A 12,628-nucleotide genomic window follows, 5' to 3' on the forward strand; every position below is an offset into this window, starting at 1 on the left:
CCGGCCTACGTCATTTCCTTGGCCTGGAATGCCCTCCCTCCGCACATCCGCCAAGCTAGCTCTCTTCCTCCCTTCAAGGCCCTACTGAGAGCTCACCTTTTCCAGGAGGCCTTCACAGACTGGGCCCCCTCCTTCCTCTGCCCCTCTTGCCCCTCCCCCTCCCCCCCGCCTTACCTCCTTCCCTTCCCCACTGCACCTGTATATATGCTTGCACGTATTTATTCCTCTATTCATTCTTTTTTTAACTTGTACATATTTATTCTATTTATTTTATCTTGTTAATATTTTTTGTTTTGATGTCTGTATCCCCTTTCTAAACTGTGAGCCCGCTGTTGAGGTTCCACTAGCTGCAATGCACAGTATGAAGCATTTGGAAAGGTAAACAGAAACGACAGATATGTCATCTGCTGACTAGGAATTTACATTCCAACAACAACAAACGGAAACAGATCTATTTCAGATTTTCCCGCTCCATCTCATGTCTTCACAAGGTGACAGAATTTCTTCTCTTGGGATTCTCCGACATCCGGGAGTTGCAGCTGATCCACACTGCACTGGTCCTCCTGTTCTACCTGGCAGCACGTGTTCTTTCTAGTCTATCTGGCAGCCGTTCTGGGGAATCTCCTCATCATTGCCCTCACCACCCTTGACCAGCACTTGCACACCCCCATGTACTTCTTCCTCAAGAACCTGTCCATCCTTGACCTCGGCTACGTCTCAGTCACAGTCCCTATATCCATCTTCAATTCCTTCACAAATGTCAACTCTATCACTCTGCTTGCCTGGGCTGCCCAGATATTCCTCTTAATTTTATTTGCTGCAAACAGAGATGGCCCTGCTCACGGTGATGTCCCACGATCGCTTTGTCACCATCTGTTGCTCCCTGGACTATGAGATCATCATGTCCCACAGGGCCTATGTACGCATGTTGGCTGCCTATTGGTTCAGCAGCTGTTTGAGTGCCATCATGTACACAACCAGCACCTTCTCCCTTTCCTATCCTATCTCCCTGGCCTTCTGTGACAACTGCCCAGTTGCTAATACTTTCATGTTCCACTGACCATAGCACAGAAGATGTGAGTTTAACCATCAGCATGTGCTTAGATTTCTTCTGCTTCGTGCTTATCGTGGGCTCCCACGTCCGCATCTTCTCAGCCGTTCTAAGGATGCCATTGGTGGTGGGCAGCTCCAAGTCCTTCTCCACCTACCTACCCAACTGGTCGTCATCACTCTGTTTCTCACATCTGGCTTCTCTGCCTACCTAAAGCCAATATCAGACTCTCCCTCTGCACCGGACCTGCTGCTGTCTATGTTCTATGCTGTGGTGCCCTCTACCGTTAATTCCCTCATCAAGAGCCTGAGGAGCCGGGAAACGAAGGCGGTATTGGGAAGGCTGATAAGGCCAAAATATTTCCCGAAGGAGAAACCACCTATCAGATCAAAGGTCGTCTCCACGGACTGCCCAGACCATGGCTCTGACTTAACCAGCCTTCACTCCATAATGGTTTTACCTCAGCATTGTCTGGGTGACCTAGTGGAAAGAGCACTGGTCTGTGAGTCCTAGGACCTGGATTCTAGTTTTGGGTCTGCAATTTTTTTCAATCGCATTTATTGAGCGCTTACTGTGTGCAGAGCACTGTTCTAATCGCTTGAGCACTGTACTAAGCTCTTGTCTGTAATTGCAATTGCTTGCAATTGTCTGTAGTGTGACACTGGAAAAGTCAGTAAAACTTTTTTTGTCTCTGTTTTGTTCTCTGTCAAATGGGGTAAAATACTCATTCTCTCTCCTACTTAGGCTGAGAGCCTATGCTTGGGTAAAGACTGTGTTTGTACCCAACAAACTATATCTAATGCAGTACCTGGCATATGGTAAGTGCTTAACAGATATCATGATTGCTATTATCATTATGATGCTTGATATCTTGACCAGTCGTCATGAATGCTCCATGGAGGGGTCCAGGAAAGTACAGACTACAATTCCTACACACTCCATGCCTTACTACTGTGAGAGGCATCTTTGTTTCTCTTCTCCTCTCTTCTCCACTTTCCTTGATTACACTACCTCTCTCTCACTTACCCCTTTTCTCTATCTTCCTCACAAATGAAGAGTGAGAGTAAGCCTGAAGCACAAACGGAGGGTTTGCTGAAAAACGTGGAAAGAATTCTGAGGACAAGAGATGGAGTAGAAAAATCTACAATAGATCTGTTTCCGTTTGTTGTTGTTGGAGTGTAAACTCCTAGTCAGCAGATGACATATCTGTCCTTTCTGTTTACCTTTCCAGATGCTTCATACTGTGCATTGCAGCTAGGGGGACCTCAATAAATACCATTCCAAATCAATCATTGGTATTTATTATGTGCTGACAGTGTGAGGAGCACTGTACCAAGTGCTTGGGAGAGTACAGTATAATAACATCGGTAGACACAATCCCTTTCCTCGAATAACTTACAGTCATAGTGGAATGAATCAAATTAAGAAGCTCCAACTGCAGTTACCCAGAAGAGTTTTGATCAATCAGTCAATAATATTTATTGACTCCTTACTGTGTGCTGAACACTTACTAGTCACCTGGGAGGGTACAATAAAATATAATCAGTAAACATCATCTCTGGGGTCTCGCTCACATAATTAATGGCAGTCGAGTACTTTCTGGTAGTAAAATTGAGCTCCTTGAGGTCAGGGGTCGTGTTTATGAACTCAACACACTGTGTCCTGTAGACCCCCTATTCTCTCACTTCAATCGACCCTGAAATTTATCATCTCTCTGTGCTGAATTTTCTAGTATGAGGATATCCTCATTAGCACAAATCAGCCTCCCTCATCCCCATGGCCTTTCTGAGAATTTCATGTTAAAGTGTGGTTTTCCATCTCCAGTCCATCCAGATGTGAAAAGGACACTTTGTCATTTCTCTATTGTGCGACTGGTTGTCCTGTATTTATCTGCTTCTTGTTACTCTGTGCTACCTTTGGCTTCCTCAGGTTCAGGATCCGTGTCAAAGAGGGGAGCCTTGGGCTGTTTCTTGTGGAGACAGCATTGGTGTCCGCCCACCCCAGGTGCCAAGGAGTCCAGCATCAATAGCCTTTGCTGAAATGGGGCATCTCCGGGTTGCCACAGCAGTTTGCTCCTGGCTGCCTCCTTTTCTCCTTTACAAACTGCAGTTTGAGTTGAGCTCCTATGCCCTGCAGCACACACCGAGAACCATGCTGTCTGCTGTTATCACGGGATGAATGAAGGAAGCAAGTCAGGGTGTCATAGAAGGGAAAGGGAGAAGAGGAAAGGAGGGCTTAGTCAGGGAAGGCCTCTTGGAGGAGATGTGCCTTCAATAAGGCTTTGAAGGTGGAGAGAGTAATCTTCTGTCTGATATGAGGAGGAAGAGCATTCCAGGACAGAAGTAGTACATGGGCAAGATGTTGGTGCTGAGATAGTTAAGGTCATGTTACAGTGAGAAGCTCAGCATTAAAGGAGCAAATTGTGTGTGCTGGGTTGTAGAATAGCAAAGTCAGGTGGGAGGGGCAAGGTGATTGAGTGCTTTAATATCTATAATGAGGAGTTTTTGTTTGATGTGGAGGTGGATAGACAACTACTGGAGTTTCCCGAGGAGTGGGGAAGCATGGATTAAACATTTTTGTAGAATAATGATCTGGATAGCAGAGTAAAGTATGGACTGGAGTGGGGATAGACAAGAGGCTGGGAGGTCAGCAAGCAGGCTAATATAGTAATCAAGGCAGGATAGGATAAGTGAATGGATTAATGTCGTAGCAGTTTGGATGGAGGGGAAAGGACAGATTTTAGAGAACTTGTGAAGGTGGAATCCACAGGATTTAGTGATGGATTGGAATATTTAGGGTGAATGAGAGAGAGAGGAGTCAAGGATATTTCCAAGGTTTACTAGTCAGTGAAGAGGGGTTCAAAATACAGGCACAGTGATCTAGACAGGATCTGCATCTGAAAACTGCTTGTGTAATAGGATGTCCTCATAAATCAATCAATCAATACATCAAACCTACTAGATGACCCTTTACTGTGGGCAGAACACTGTACTAAGCAATCAAAGAGTACAGTAGAGATAATAGACATGGCCCCTGACCCCCAGGAGGCTTTCAGTCTGGTGGGAAAGTGTCATGGTCCCTCCTTGCCATCCCTTTGCCAGGATTGTGTCTGTTGGGTTGGTTTCAAGTTGCTGAGGTATCACGTGATCATGGTCAATCAGAGACTGAGGAGAAGGCAGAACAAGTTCCTCCCTGGCTGTGCCCTGGGAAATCAGGTGGCCTGCCCCATTGGCCTGGGTCTGAACTCTGGAGACCCTTTGGGTTTGTACAGCTCCCACTTCTGTGACGTTAGGGTGACCCAGGGTGTGCCAGTCACAGAACTGTCCAGCCCCAGGAGAAAATCTACGGTGCTTAATATCAAAATTATTTTACAGTTAGCGAACCTTCACAAGACGTGATCGTTAGCCTGCAGACTCACAGGATGAGGAGAGCAGCAGGTGCAATTAAGAACGAGCCCACCCCAGGTCAGTGAATTCCTCCGGAAATTCATGCTGTTGATCAAACTCTCACTTCATGCCAAACACGATACTTAATACTGAGCTAAACACAAGTTATCAATAAGATGTGGGGAGAGACCACCCTCTGCTCCTTAGTAGACGAAACGAGGGCTTGAGAGAGAAAGGTCCCTTGGAAGAGATGTGATTCTTATAAGGCTTTGAAGATAGGGAGAGTGATCGTTTGCCAGATATGAACAGGGAAAGAGTCCCAGGCTAGAGGCAGGATGTACACAAGTGGTCAGAGGTGAGCTAGACAAGATAGAGGTACAATGAGTAAGTTGGCATTAGAGTAGTGAAGCATGTAGCCTGAAATGTAGTGGGTAATCAGCTAGGTTAGATGTGGAGGACAGGTCATATTGAGAATTTAAAACCTGAAACCAAGGCATTTGTAAACATTGTGGAGGTGGATGGGCAACCACTGGGGATTTTTGAGGACAGAAGAGGCCAATCAACGATTATTCAAGCAATCATATTTATTAAACACTTGCTGTGTGCGACGTACTGTACTAAACTTCTGGGACCGTGCAATATACCGATAAACAGACACATCCCCAGCCCACAACGAGCTTACAGTCTGGAGTGGGAAAATGACGTTAATATAAATAAATAAATTACATAGTTTCTGTGGGGCTGATGGAGGGGTGAAGAGAGGGTACAAATGCAAGTGCAAGGATGATTCCGAGGGAGTGGGAGAAGAGGAAATGAAGGCTTAGTTAGTGAAGATCTTTTGGAGGAGATGTGCTTGTGATAAGACTTTGAAGTTGGGGGCTTTAATCGTCTGTCAGATACGAAGGGTAGGGGCATTCCAGGTCAGACGTATGATGTGGGTGAGAGGTTGACAGTGAGGTAAATGAGTTTGAGATGCAGTGAGTAGGTTGACATTAGAGGAGTGAAATGTGCTGGCTGGATTGTAGTAGGAAATCAGGGAGGTAAGGTAGGAGGGGGCAAGGCGATTGAACACTGTAAAGTCGATGGTAAAATATTCTGTTTGATGTGGTGGTTCATGGGAAACCAGTAGAGGTTCCTGAGGAGTTGAGAGATGTGGACTGAACACTTTTCTGGAAAAATGTTCCTGTCAGCAGAGTGAATTATGAACTGGACCGGGGAAAGACTGAAGACAGCAAGGTCAAGCCAGGAGGCTGCTGCAGTCATCAAGTTACGCTATGATAAGATAAGTGCTTAGATCAACATAGCAGCAGTTTGGATGGAGAGTTCAGGATGGGTTTCAGTGGTGTTGTGAAGCTAAAACCAACAGGATTTGGTGGCATATTGAATATGTGGGTTAAATGAGAGAGATGTCCGTGATGGTACAGTCTGTAAAGGGTACATATTTGTGAGACAAGGAGGATAGTGGTGTGTTCAGTGATCCTAAAGACAGGGGGAGGACAGAGTCTGGGGCAAAAGATGAGGAGTTCTGTTTTGAGCTTGTTAACTTTGAGGTGATAGTAAGAAATTGAAATGGAAATGTCTTGAAGGCAAGAGTAAACATGAAAATGATGGGGAGAGAGTCAGGGCTGGAGAATTATCCATGAAAAGAAGGAAGTTGAAGTAATGGGAGCAAATGCATCATCCCAGGGAGTGGGTGTATCCGGAAAATAAAAGGGTATCTAGAATTTATCCCTGAGGTTCTCCCACGTCTAGAGGGTGGCAGGCAGATGAACCTGTGAAAGAAATCGGAAAGGAGCAGAAAACTAGGAGAGGTGTGTCAGTGAAGCCAAAGTAGCATAATGTTTCCACAAGAAGGGGGTGGTCAACAGTGTTGAAGGCAGCTGAGCGGTCAAAGTTAATTAGGATGGAGGCTTTTGTGTTTGACAAAAGGCAATGATAACACTAATAATAATGTCATTTATTAAGGATTTACTATCTGCAGAGTACTATTATAAGCGCTGGGGAGATTACAAGTCGATCAGGTTGTACCACTGGGGGCTCACCATCTTAATTCCCATTTTACGGATGAGGTAACTGAGGCACAGAGAAGTTAGGTGTCTTGCCCAAAGTCACACAGCTAACATTTGGCAGAGTAGGGATCACTGGTGATCTTTGAGAAGGCGGGTTTCAGTGGACCAAAGCAGGAAGAAACCAGGTTGGAGTGAATCAAGAAGAAGCACACAACCTGCCAAAGGAATTTGGAAAGGAATGGTAAAAGGGAGATAGGACAATAGCTGGTGGGAGTTGTCAGAACAAAGAGGTTTGTTTTTAAGATAGGGGATATGTGAGCACGTTTGTGAGCAATGTAGAAGAAACCACTGGGAAGTGAATGGTAGAAGATTGGGTTGGAAGCATTGTTGAGGGTGTAGATTTTGAGAGGAGGTCTACTTTTTACCATGATCCCTGTCAATGAAGGACAGTGGATTTGCCTTGTGGGAGGGTACAGTAAATACCTGCTGACTCACTGGCATGGAAATAAGACTGGAATGTCCCTGGAATCATATCTCAATTAATTGTATTTATTAAGTACTTTTTGGTTTCCAGCACTGTACTAAGCACCGGGAACGGCACAATACAGTAACGTAGGTAGACATGATCCCTTCGCTTAAGGGGTTCATAGGCTAGTAGGAGAGACAAACATTAAAATAAATTACAGATAGGGGAAGCAGCAGAGTATAAGGGTATAGACAAAGTTCTGTGCGACTGGGAGTGAGGTGAAAATCAAAATTTTTAAAGGATACAGACCCTAATGTTTAGATCAATCAATAAAGAAATGATACTAATTGAGCACTTACTACGTGTAGAGCACTGTACTAAGTGCTTGGAAAATTACAGTGCATATGACCTCTGTGCTCAAGGAACCTCGCCACCTGTCAGCTTTGTGACTTTGGGCAAGTAACTTAACTTCTCTGTGCCTCAGCTACCTCATCTGTAAAATAGGGGATTAAAACTGTGAGCCCCATGTGGGACAACCTGATTACCTTTGAATCCCGGCTCCACCACATGTCTGCTGTGTGACATTGGGCAAGTCACTTCACTTCTCTGAGCCTCAGTTACCTCATCTGTAAAATGGGGATTAAGACAGTGAGCCCCACGTGGGAAAACCTGATAATGTTGTAACTCCCCAGCGCTTAGAACAGTGCTGTGCACATAGTAAGCGCTTAACAAATGTCATTATTATTATTAGTAGTAATAGTATTCTACCCCAGTGTTAGAACAGTGCTTGGCACATACAGTAATCTCTTAACAACTACCCTAAAAATAAAAAGAAGCTAACATAGTAGTTGGGGAGACAGGGGCTAAAATAAATTGCAAATAGTGGAAGTGGCATCAACTAAAGATATGGCCATAAGTGATGTGTGTCTGTGGTGGAGTGAGAAAAAACGTTCTCAAAGGGTACTGATTCAAGTGTATAGATGAAATAGAAGAGAAGGCCAATACAGTGGGGAAATAAGAGTATAATCAGAGGAGGCTACTTGGAGGAGAGGTGATTTGGTAGGTTCTGAAGATGGTGTGAGTAGGAGTATCACTACAGTAGCTGCATGGCCTAGTGGAAAGATTACGAGGCTGGGAGTCAGAGTACCTCAGTTTTAACCTGACTCTGCGACTTACCTACTGGGTGATCTTAACAAGTCATTTAACCTCTCTAGGCCCCAGGTTCGTCACCTATGAAATGGGGATTAAGAACTGTTCTCCCTCATACTTAGTTTGTGAGATGCTGTTTATCTTGTATCTACCCCAGTACTTAGAACTGTGTTTCGCACAGTCAGAGCTTAACAGACACCTCAATTATTATTTTTTGCTGTTGTATCTGGGCCCAAAATGCACTCCTGCTTCCTGTCACCCCATAACATTATAAATGTTCTCAAGATTGGTTATGGGTCTTCTGCAGAAAACTCCCAAACCCTAATAGTAGACTCAGAAGATGTTCAGTTTGGGAAGTTGACTTTGCACCATTCTTCACTCTCATTGGCAGCTCATGACATGTCCCATACCATGTCTAACATCATGACGGTGACATAAGTCCTCCTCCTCCTGGGATTCTCCAACGTCAGGGGGTGGCAGCTGATCCACACTGCGCTGTTCCTTCTGGTCTATCTGGCAGCCCTGATGGGGAATCTCCTCATCATTGCCGTCACCACCCTTGACCAGCACTTGCACACCCCTATGTACTTCTTCCTCAAGTACCTGTTGGTCATTGACCTCGGCTACATCCCCATCACGGTCCCCAAGTCCATCTTCAATTCACTCACAAATGTCAACTCCATCACTCTGCTGGGCTGCGATGCCAGGTATTCTTCGTATTTTTACACACTGGATCATAGTTGGCTCTGCTCACGGTGGTGGCCCATTACTGCTATGTCGCCATCTGCCGCCCCCTGCACTGTGATCATCATGGCCCACGGCGCCTGTATACGCACGTTGGCTGCCTCTTGGTTCAGCAGCTGTTTGAGTGCCAACATATACACAGCCAGCATCTTCTCTCTATCCTTCTGTGGCCCCAACACTGTGCACCAGTTCTTCTGAGATGGTGCCTAGTTGTTAAGACTTGCATGTTCCACTGGCCATGTCACAGAAGATTGTGTTTAGCCATCAGCATCTGCTTAGGTTTCTTCTGCTTCATGCTCATCGTGGGCTCCCTCACGCGCATCTTCTCAGCCATGCTGAGGATGTCATTGGTGGAGGGCAGCTCCAAGGCCTTCTCGACCTGCCTAACCAACCTGGTCACCGTCAGTCTGTTCCTCACATCTGGCTTCTCTGCCTACCAAAAGCAAATATCAGATTCTTCCTCTGCACTGGACCTCCTGGTGTCTGTGTTCTGTATTGTGGTGCCCCCAACCCTTAATCCCCTCATCTACAGCCTTAGGAACCTGAACATTAAGGAAGTGATGGGAAGGCTGATATGGCCAAAATATTTTCCAAAGAAGAAACCATCTATCGGGTAAACGGTCCTTCTCCACGGACTGCCCTGGCATGGCTTTAAGTTAACCAGTCTTCACTCCAGAATGGTTTTACCTCAGCATTTTCTGGGTGACCTAGTGGAGAGAGCACTGGTTTGGGAGTCAGAGGACCTGGATTCTTGTCCTGGGTCTGCCACCATCTGCAATGTGACATTGGTAAAGTCAGTAAATCTTTCTCTACCTCTGTTTCCTTATCTGTAAAATGAGGATAAAATGCAAATTCTCTCTCCTGAGAGCCTGTGTGGGGTAAGGACTGTGTTTTGACCCAACAAACCCTATCTAATGCAGTGCTTGGCATATGGTAAGTGCTTAACAGTTATCATGATTATTATTATCATTATGAAGCTTGTAATCTTGACCAGTGGCCATGAATGCTCCATGGAGGGGTCCAGAAAAAAAACAGACTACAGTTCTTACACACTCCATGCCTTACTACAGTGAGAGACGTCTTTGTTTCCCTTCTCCCCTCTCCTCTCCTTCCCTTGATTACAGTGCCTACCTCCCACTTTCCCCTTTTCTTCATTTTCATCTCAAACGAAGAGTGAGCAGTCAGTCTGAAGCACAAATGGAGGGTTTGAGGAAAAACTGAGAGAGGATTCTGAAGATATGAGATGGAGTGAGAAAATCTGCTAAAGATCTCTTTCTGTTTGGTGTGTAAACTCCTGGTCGGCAGATGACATATCTCTCCTTTCTGTTATCTTATGTCTGAGATGAGGAGGTAGAGCATTCCAGGACAGAAGTAGTATATGGGCAAGATGTTGGTGGTCAGATGTTGGTGGTGGTGGTGGTGATGAGGCCAAGGTACAGACAGAAGCTTAGCATTAAAGGAACACATTGTGTGGGATGGGTTGTAGGAGAATAGCAAAGTTAGGTAAGAGGGAGAAAGACGACTGAGTGCTTTAATATCTATGGTGGGGAGTTTGTTTGATGTGGAGGTGGCTAGGCAACCACTGGAGTTTTTTGAGGAGTGGGTAAACATGGACTAAACATTTTTGTAGAAAACGGATTAATATGGCAGCAGTTTGGATGGAGAGGTAAGGGCAGATTTTAGCGATGTCGTGAAGGTGGAATCAACAGGATTTAGTGATGGATTGGAATATTTAGGTTGAATGAGAGAGAAGAGTTTGTATCACTCTGTTCCTCACGTCTGGCTTGTCTGCCTACCTAAAGCCAATATAAGACACTCCCTCTGCACTGGACTTGCTGGTGTCTGTGTTCTATGCTGTGGTGCCCCCTACCCTTAATCCTCTCATCTACAGCCTGAGGAACTGGGACATGAAGGCAGCGATGGGAAAGCTGCTATGGCTAAAACATTTCCCAAAGGAGAAACTATCCATCGGATAAAAGCTCCTCTCCACGGACTGCCCTGACCATGGCACTGACTTATCTAGTCTACAGTCCAGAATGGTTTTACAGAAGCAGTGTCTGGGTGACCAGGTGGAAAGAACACTGGCCTGGGAAACAGAGGACCTGGATTCAAGCTCTGGGTCTGTCACTGTCTGTAGTGCGACTATGGAAAAGTCAGTAAAACTTTCTGTGCCTCTATTTCCTTTTCTATAAAATGGGGTTGAAATCCCCATTCTCTCTCCTACTTTGACTGAGATCCTATGTAGGGAAAGGGCTTTGTTTGAACCCAACAAACTATATGGAATACAGTGCTAGCACATTTTAAGTGCTTAACATATATCACGATGATTATTATCATTATGAAGCTTGAAACCTTACCCAGTGACCATAAATGCTCCACGGAGGGGTCCAGGAAAAACACGGACAACAATTCTTCTGCACTGCATGCCTTACTATAGTGAAAGTACAGTGCTCTGCACACAGTAAGCGCTCAATAAATACGATTGATGATAGAAAATACGATTGATGATGAGAGACATCTTTGTTTCCCTTCTCCTTTCTTCTCTCCTTCACCTGATTACACTGCCTCCCTCCTACTTCCCCTTTTCTTTATTTTCTTCTCAAATGAAGAGTGAGCAGTCAGTCTGAAGCACAAATGGAGTGTTTGGTGAAAACCTGGGAAAGAATTATCAAAACATGAGACAGAGTGAGAAAATCTGGAAAAGCCATCTTTCTGTTAGTTGTTGTTGTTAGAGTGTAAACACCTGGTCGGCAGATGACATAGCTCTCCTTTCTGTTTCATACTGTGCACTGCAGCTAGTGGGACCTCAATAAATACCATTCCAAATCAATCAATGATACTTATTAAGTGCTCACTCTGTGAGGAGAACTGTACAAATGCTTGCGAGAGTACAGTATAATAGCATCAGTAGACACAATCCGTTGCCTCAGATACCTCACAATCTTAGTGGAATGAATCAAATTAAGAAGCTCCAACAGCTCTTACCCAGAAGAGAATTGATCAATCGTTCAGTGGTATTTATTGACTCCTTACTGTGTGCTTAGCACTTACTAGTCATGGTACAATAAAATATAGTTGGTAAACATGATCTCTGGGGTCTGACTCACAGAACACATTTCAGGTCATTAATGCATGGTGGTAGGATTGAGCTCCTTGAGGTTAGGGATCGTGTTTATGTACTCAGAACACACTGTCCTATCTGGACATTGATAAACTCAACTATTCTCTCACTGCAATAGGCCCTGTAATTTACCATTTCTCTGTGCTGAATTTTCCAGTATGAGCATATCCTCACTAGCACAAATCAGCCACTATCCTCCCCATTATCGTACTGAGAATTTCATGTTACAGTGTGGTTTTCCAACTCCAGTCTCTCTGTCCAGGTGTGAAAAGGAAAACTGTCATTTCTCTGTTGCATGACTGTTGATGTCCTGCATTTATCTGTTTCTTGTTCCTCTATGCTATGCTTGGCTTCCTCAGGTTCAGGCTCTGTGAAAAAGAGGTGAACCCTGGGCTGTTTACTGGGGAGATAAGAATGGTGTCAGCCCACCCCAGATGACAAGGAGTTCAGCACCGAAAAACTCTGCTGCCATGGGGCACCCCTAGTTGGCCACAGCAGTTTGTTCCCTGTTCCCTACTTTTCCCCTTTCCAAATCGCAGTCTGAGGTGAGCTCCTGTGACCTACAGCACACACCGAGAATCATGCTATCTGCTGCTATCAAAGGATGAATGAAGAGAGCAAGTCAGGGCGTCGTAGAAGGGAAAGGGAGAAGAGGAAAGGAAGACCAAGTCAGTGAAGGTCTCTTGGGGGAGATGCGCCTTC

General features: G+C 45.1%; 1 protein-coding gene across 1 annotated transcript; it reads left to right on the forward strand.

Annotated features, from left to right (window-relative positions):
- Positions 1-829: 829 nt before the first annotated feature.
- LOC119925372 (putative olfactory receptor 14L1) lies at positions 830-9,422 on the forward strand. Its single transcript, XM_038743449.1, has 5 exons — positions 830-969; positions 1,067-1,178; positions 1,268-1,381; positions 8,629-8,768; positions 9,074-9,422. The coding sequence occupies exons 1-5, from the start codon at positions 830-832 to the stop codon at positions 9,420-9,422; spliced, it is 855 nt and encodes a 284-aa protein (XP_038599377.1).
- Positions 9,423-12,628: the final 3,206 nt, after the last annotated feature.

Source organism: Tachyglossus aculeatus, chromosome 3, assembly GCF_015852505.1.
Source record: "Tachyglossus aculeatus isolate mTacAcu1 chromosome 3, mTacAcu1.pri, whole genome shotgun sequence".
NCBI classification, from domain to species: Eukaryota; Metazoa; Chordata; class Mammalia; order Monotremata; family Tachyglossidae; genus Tachyglossus; species Tachyglossus aculeatus.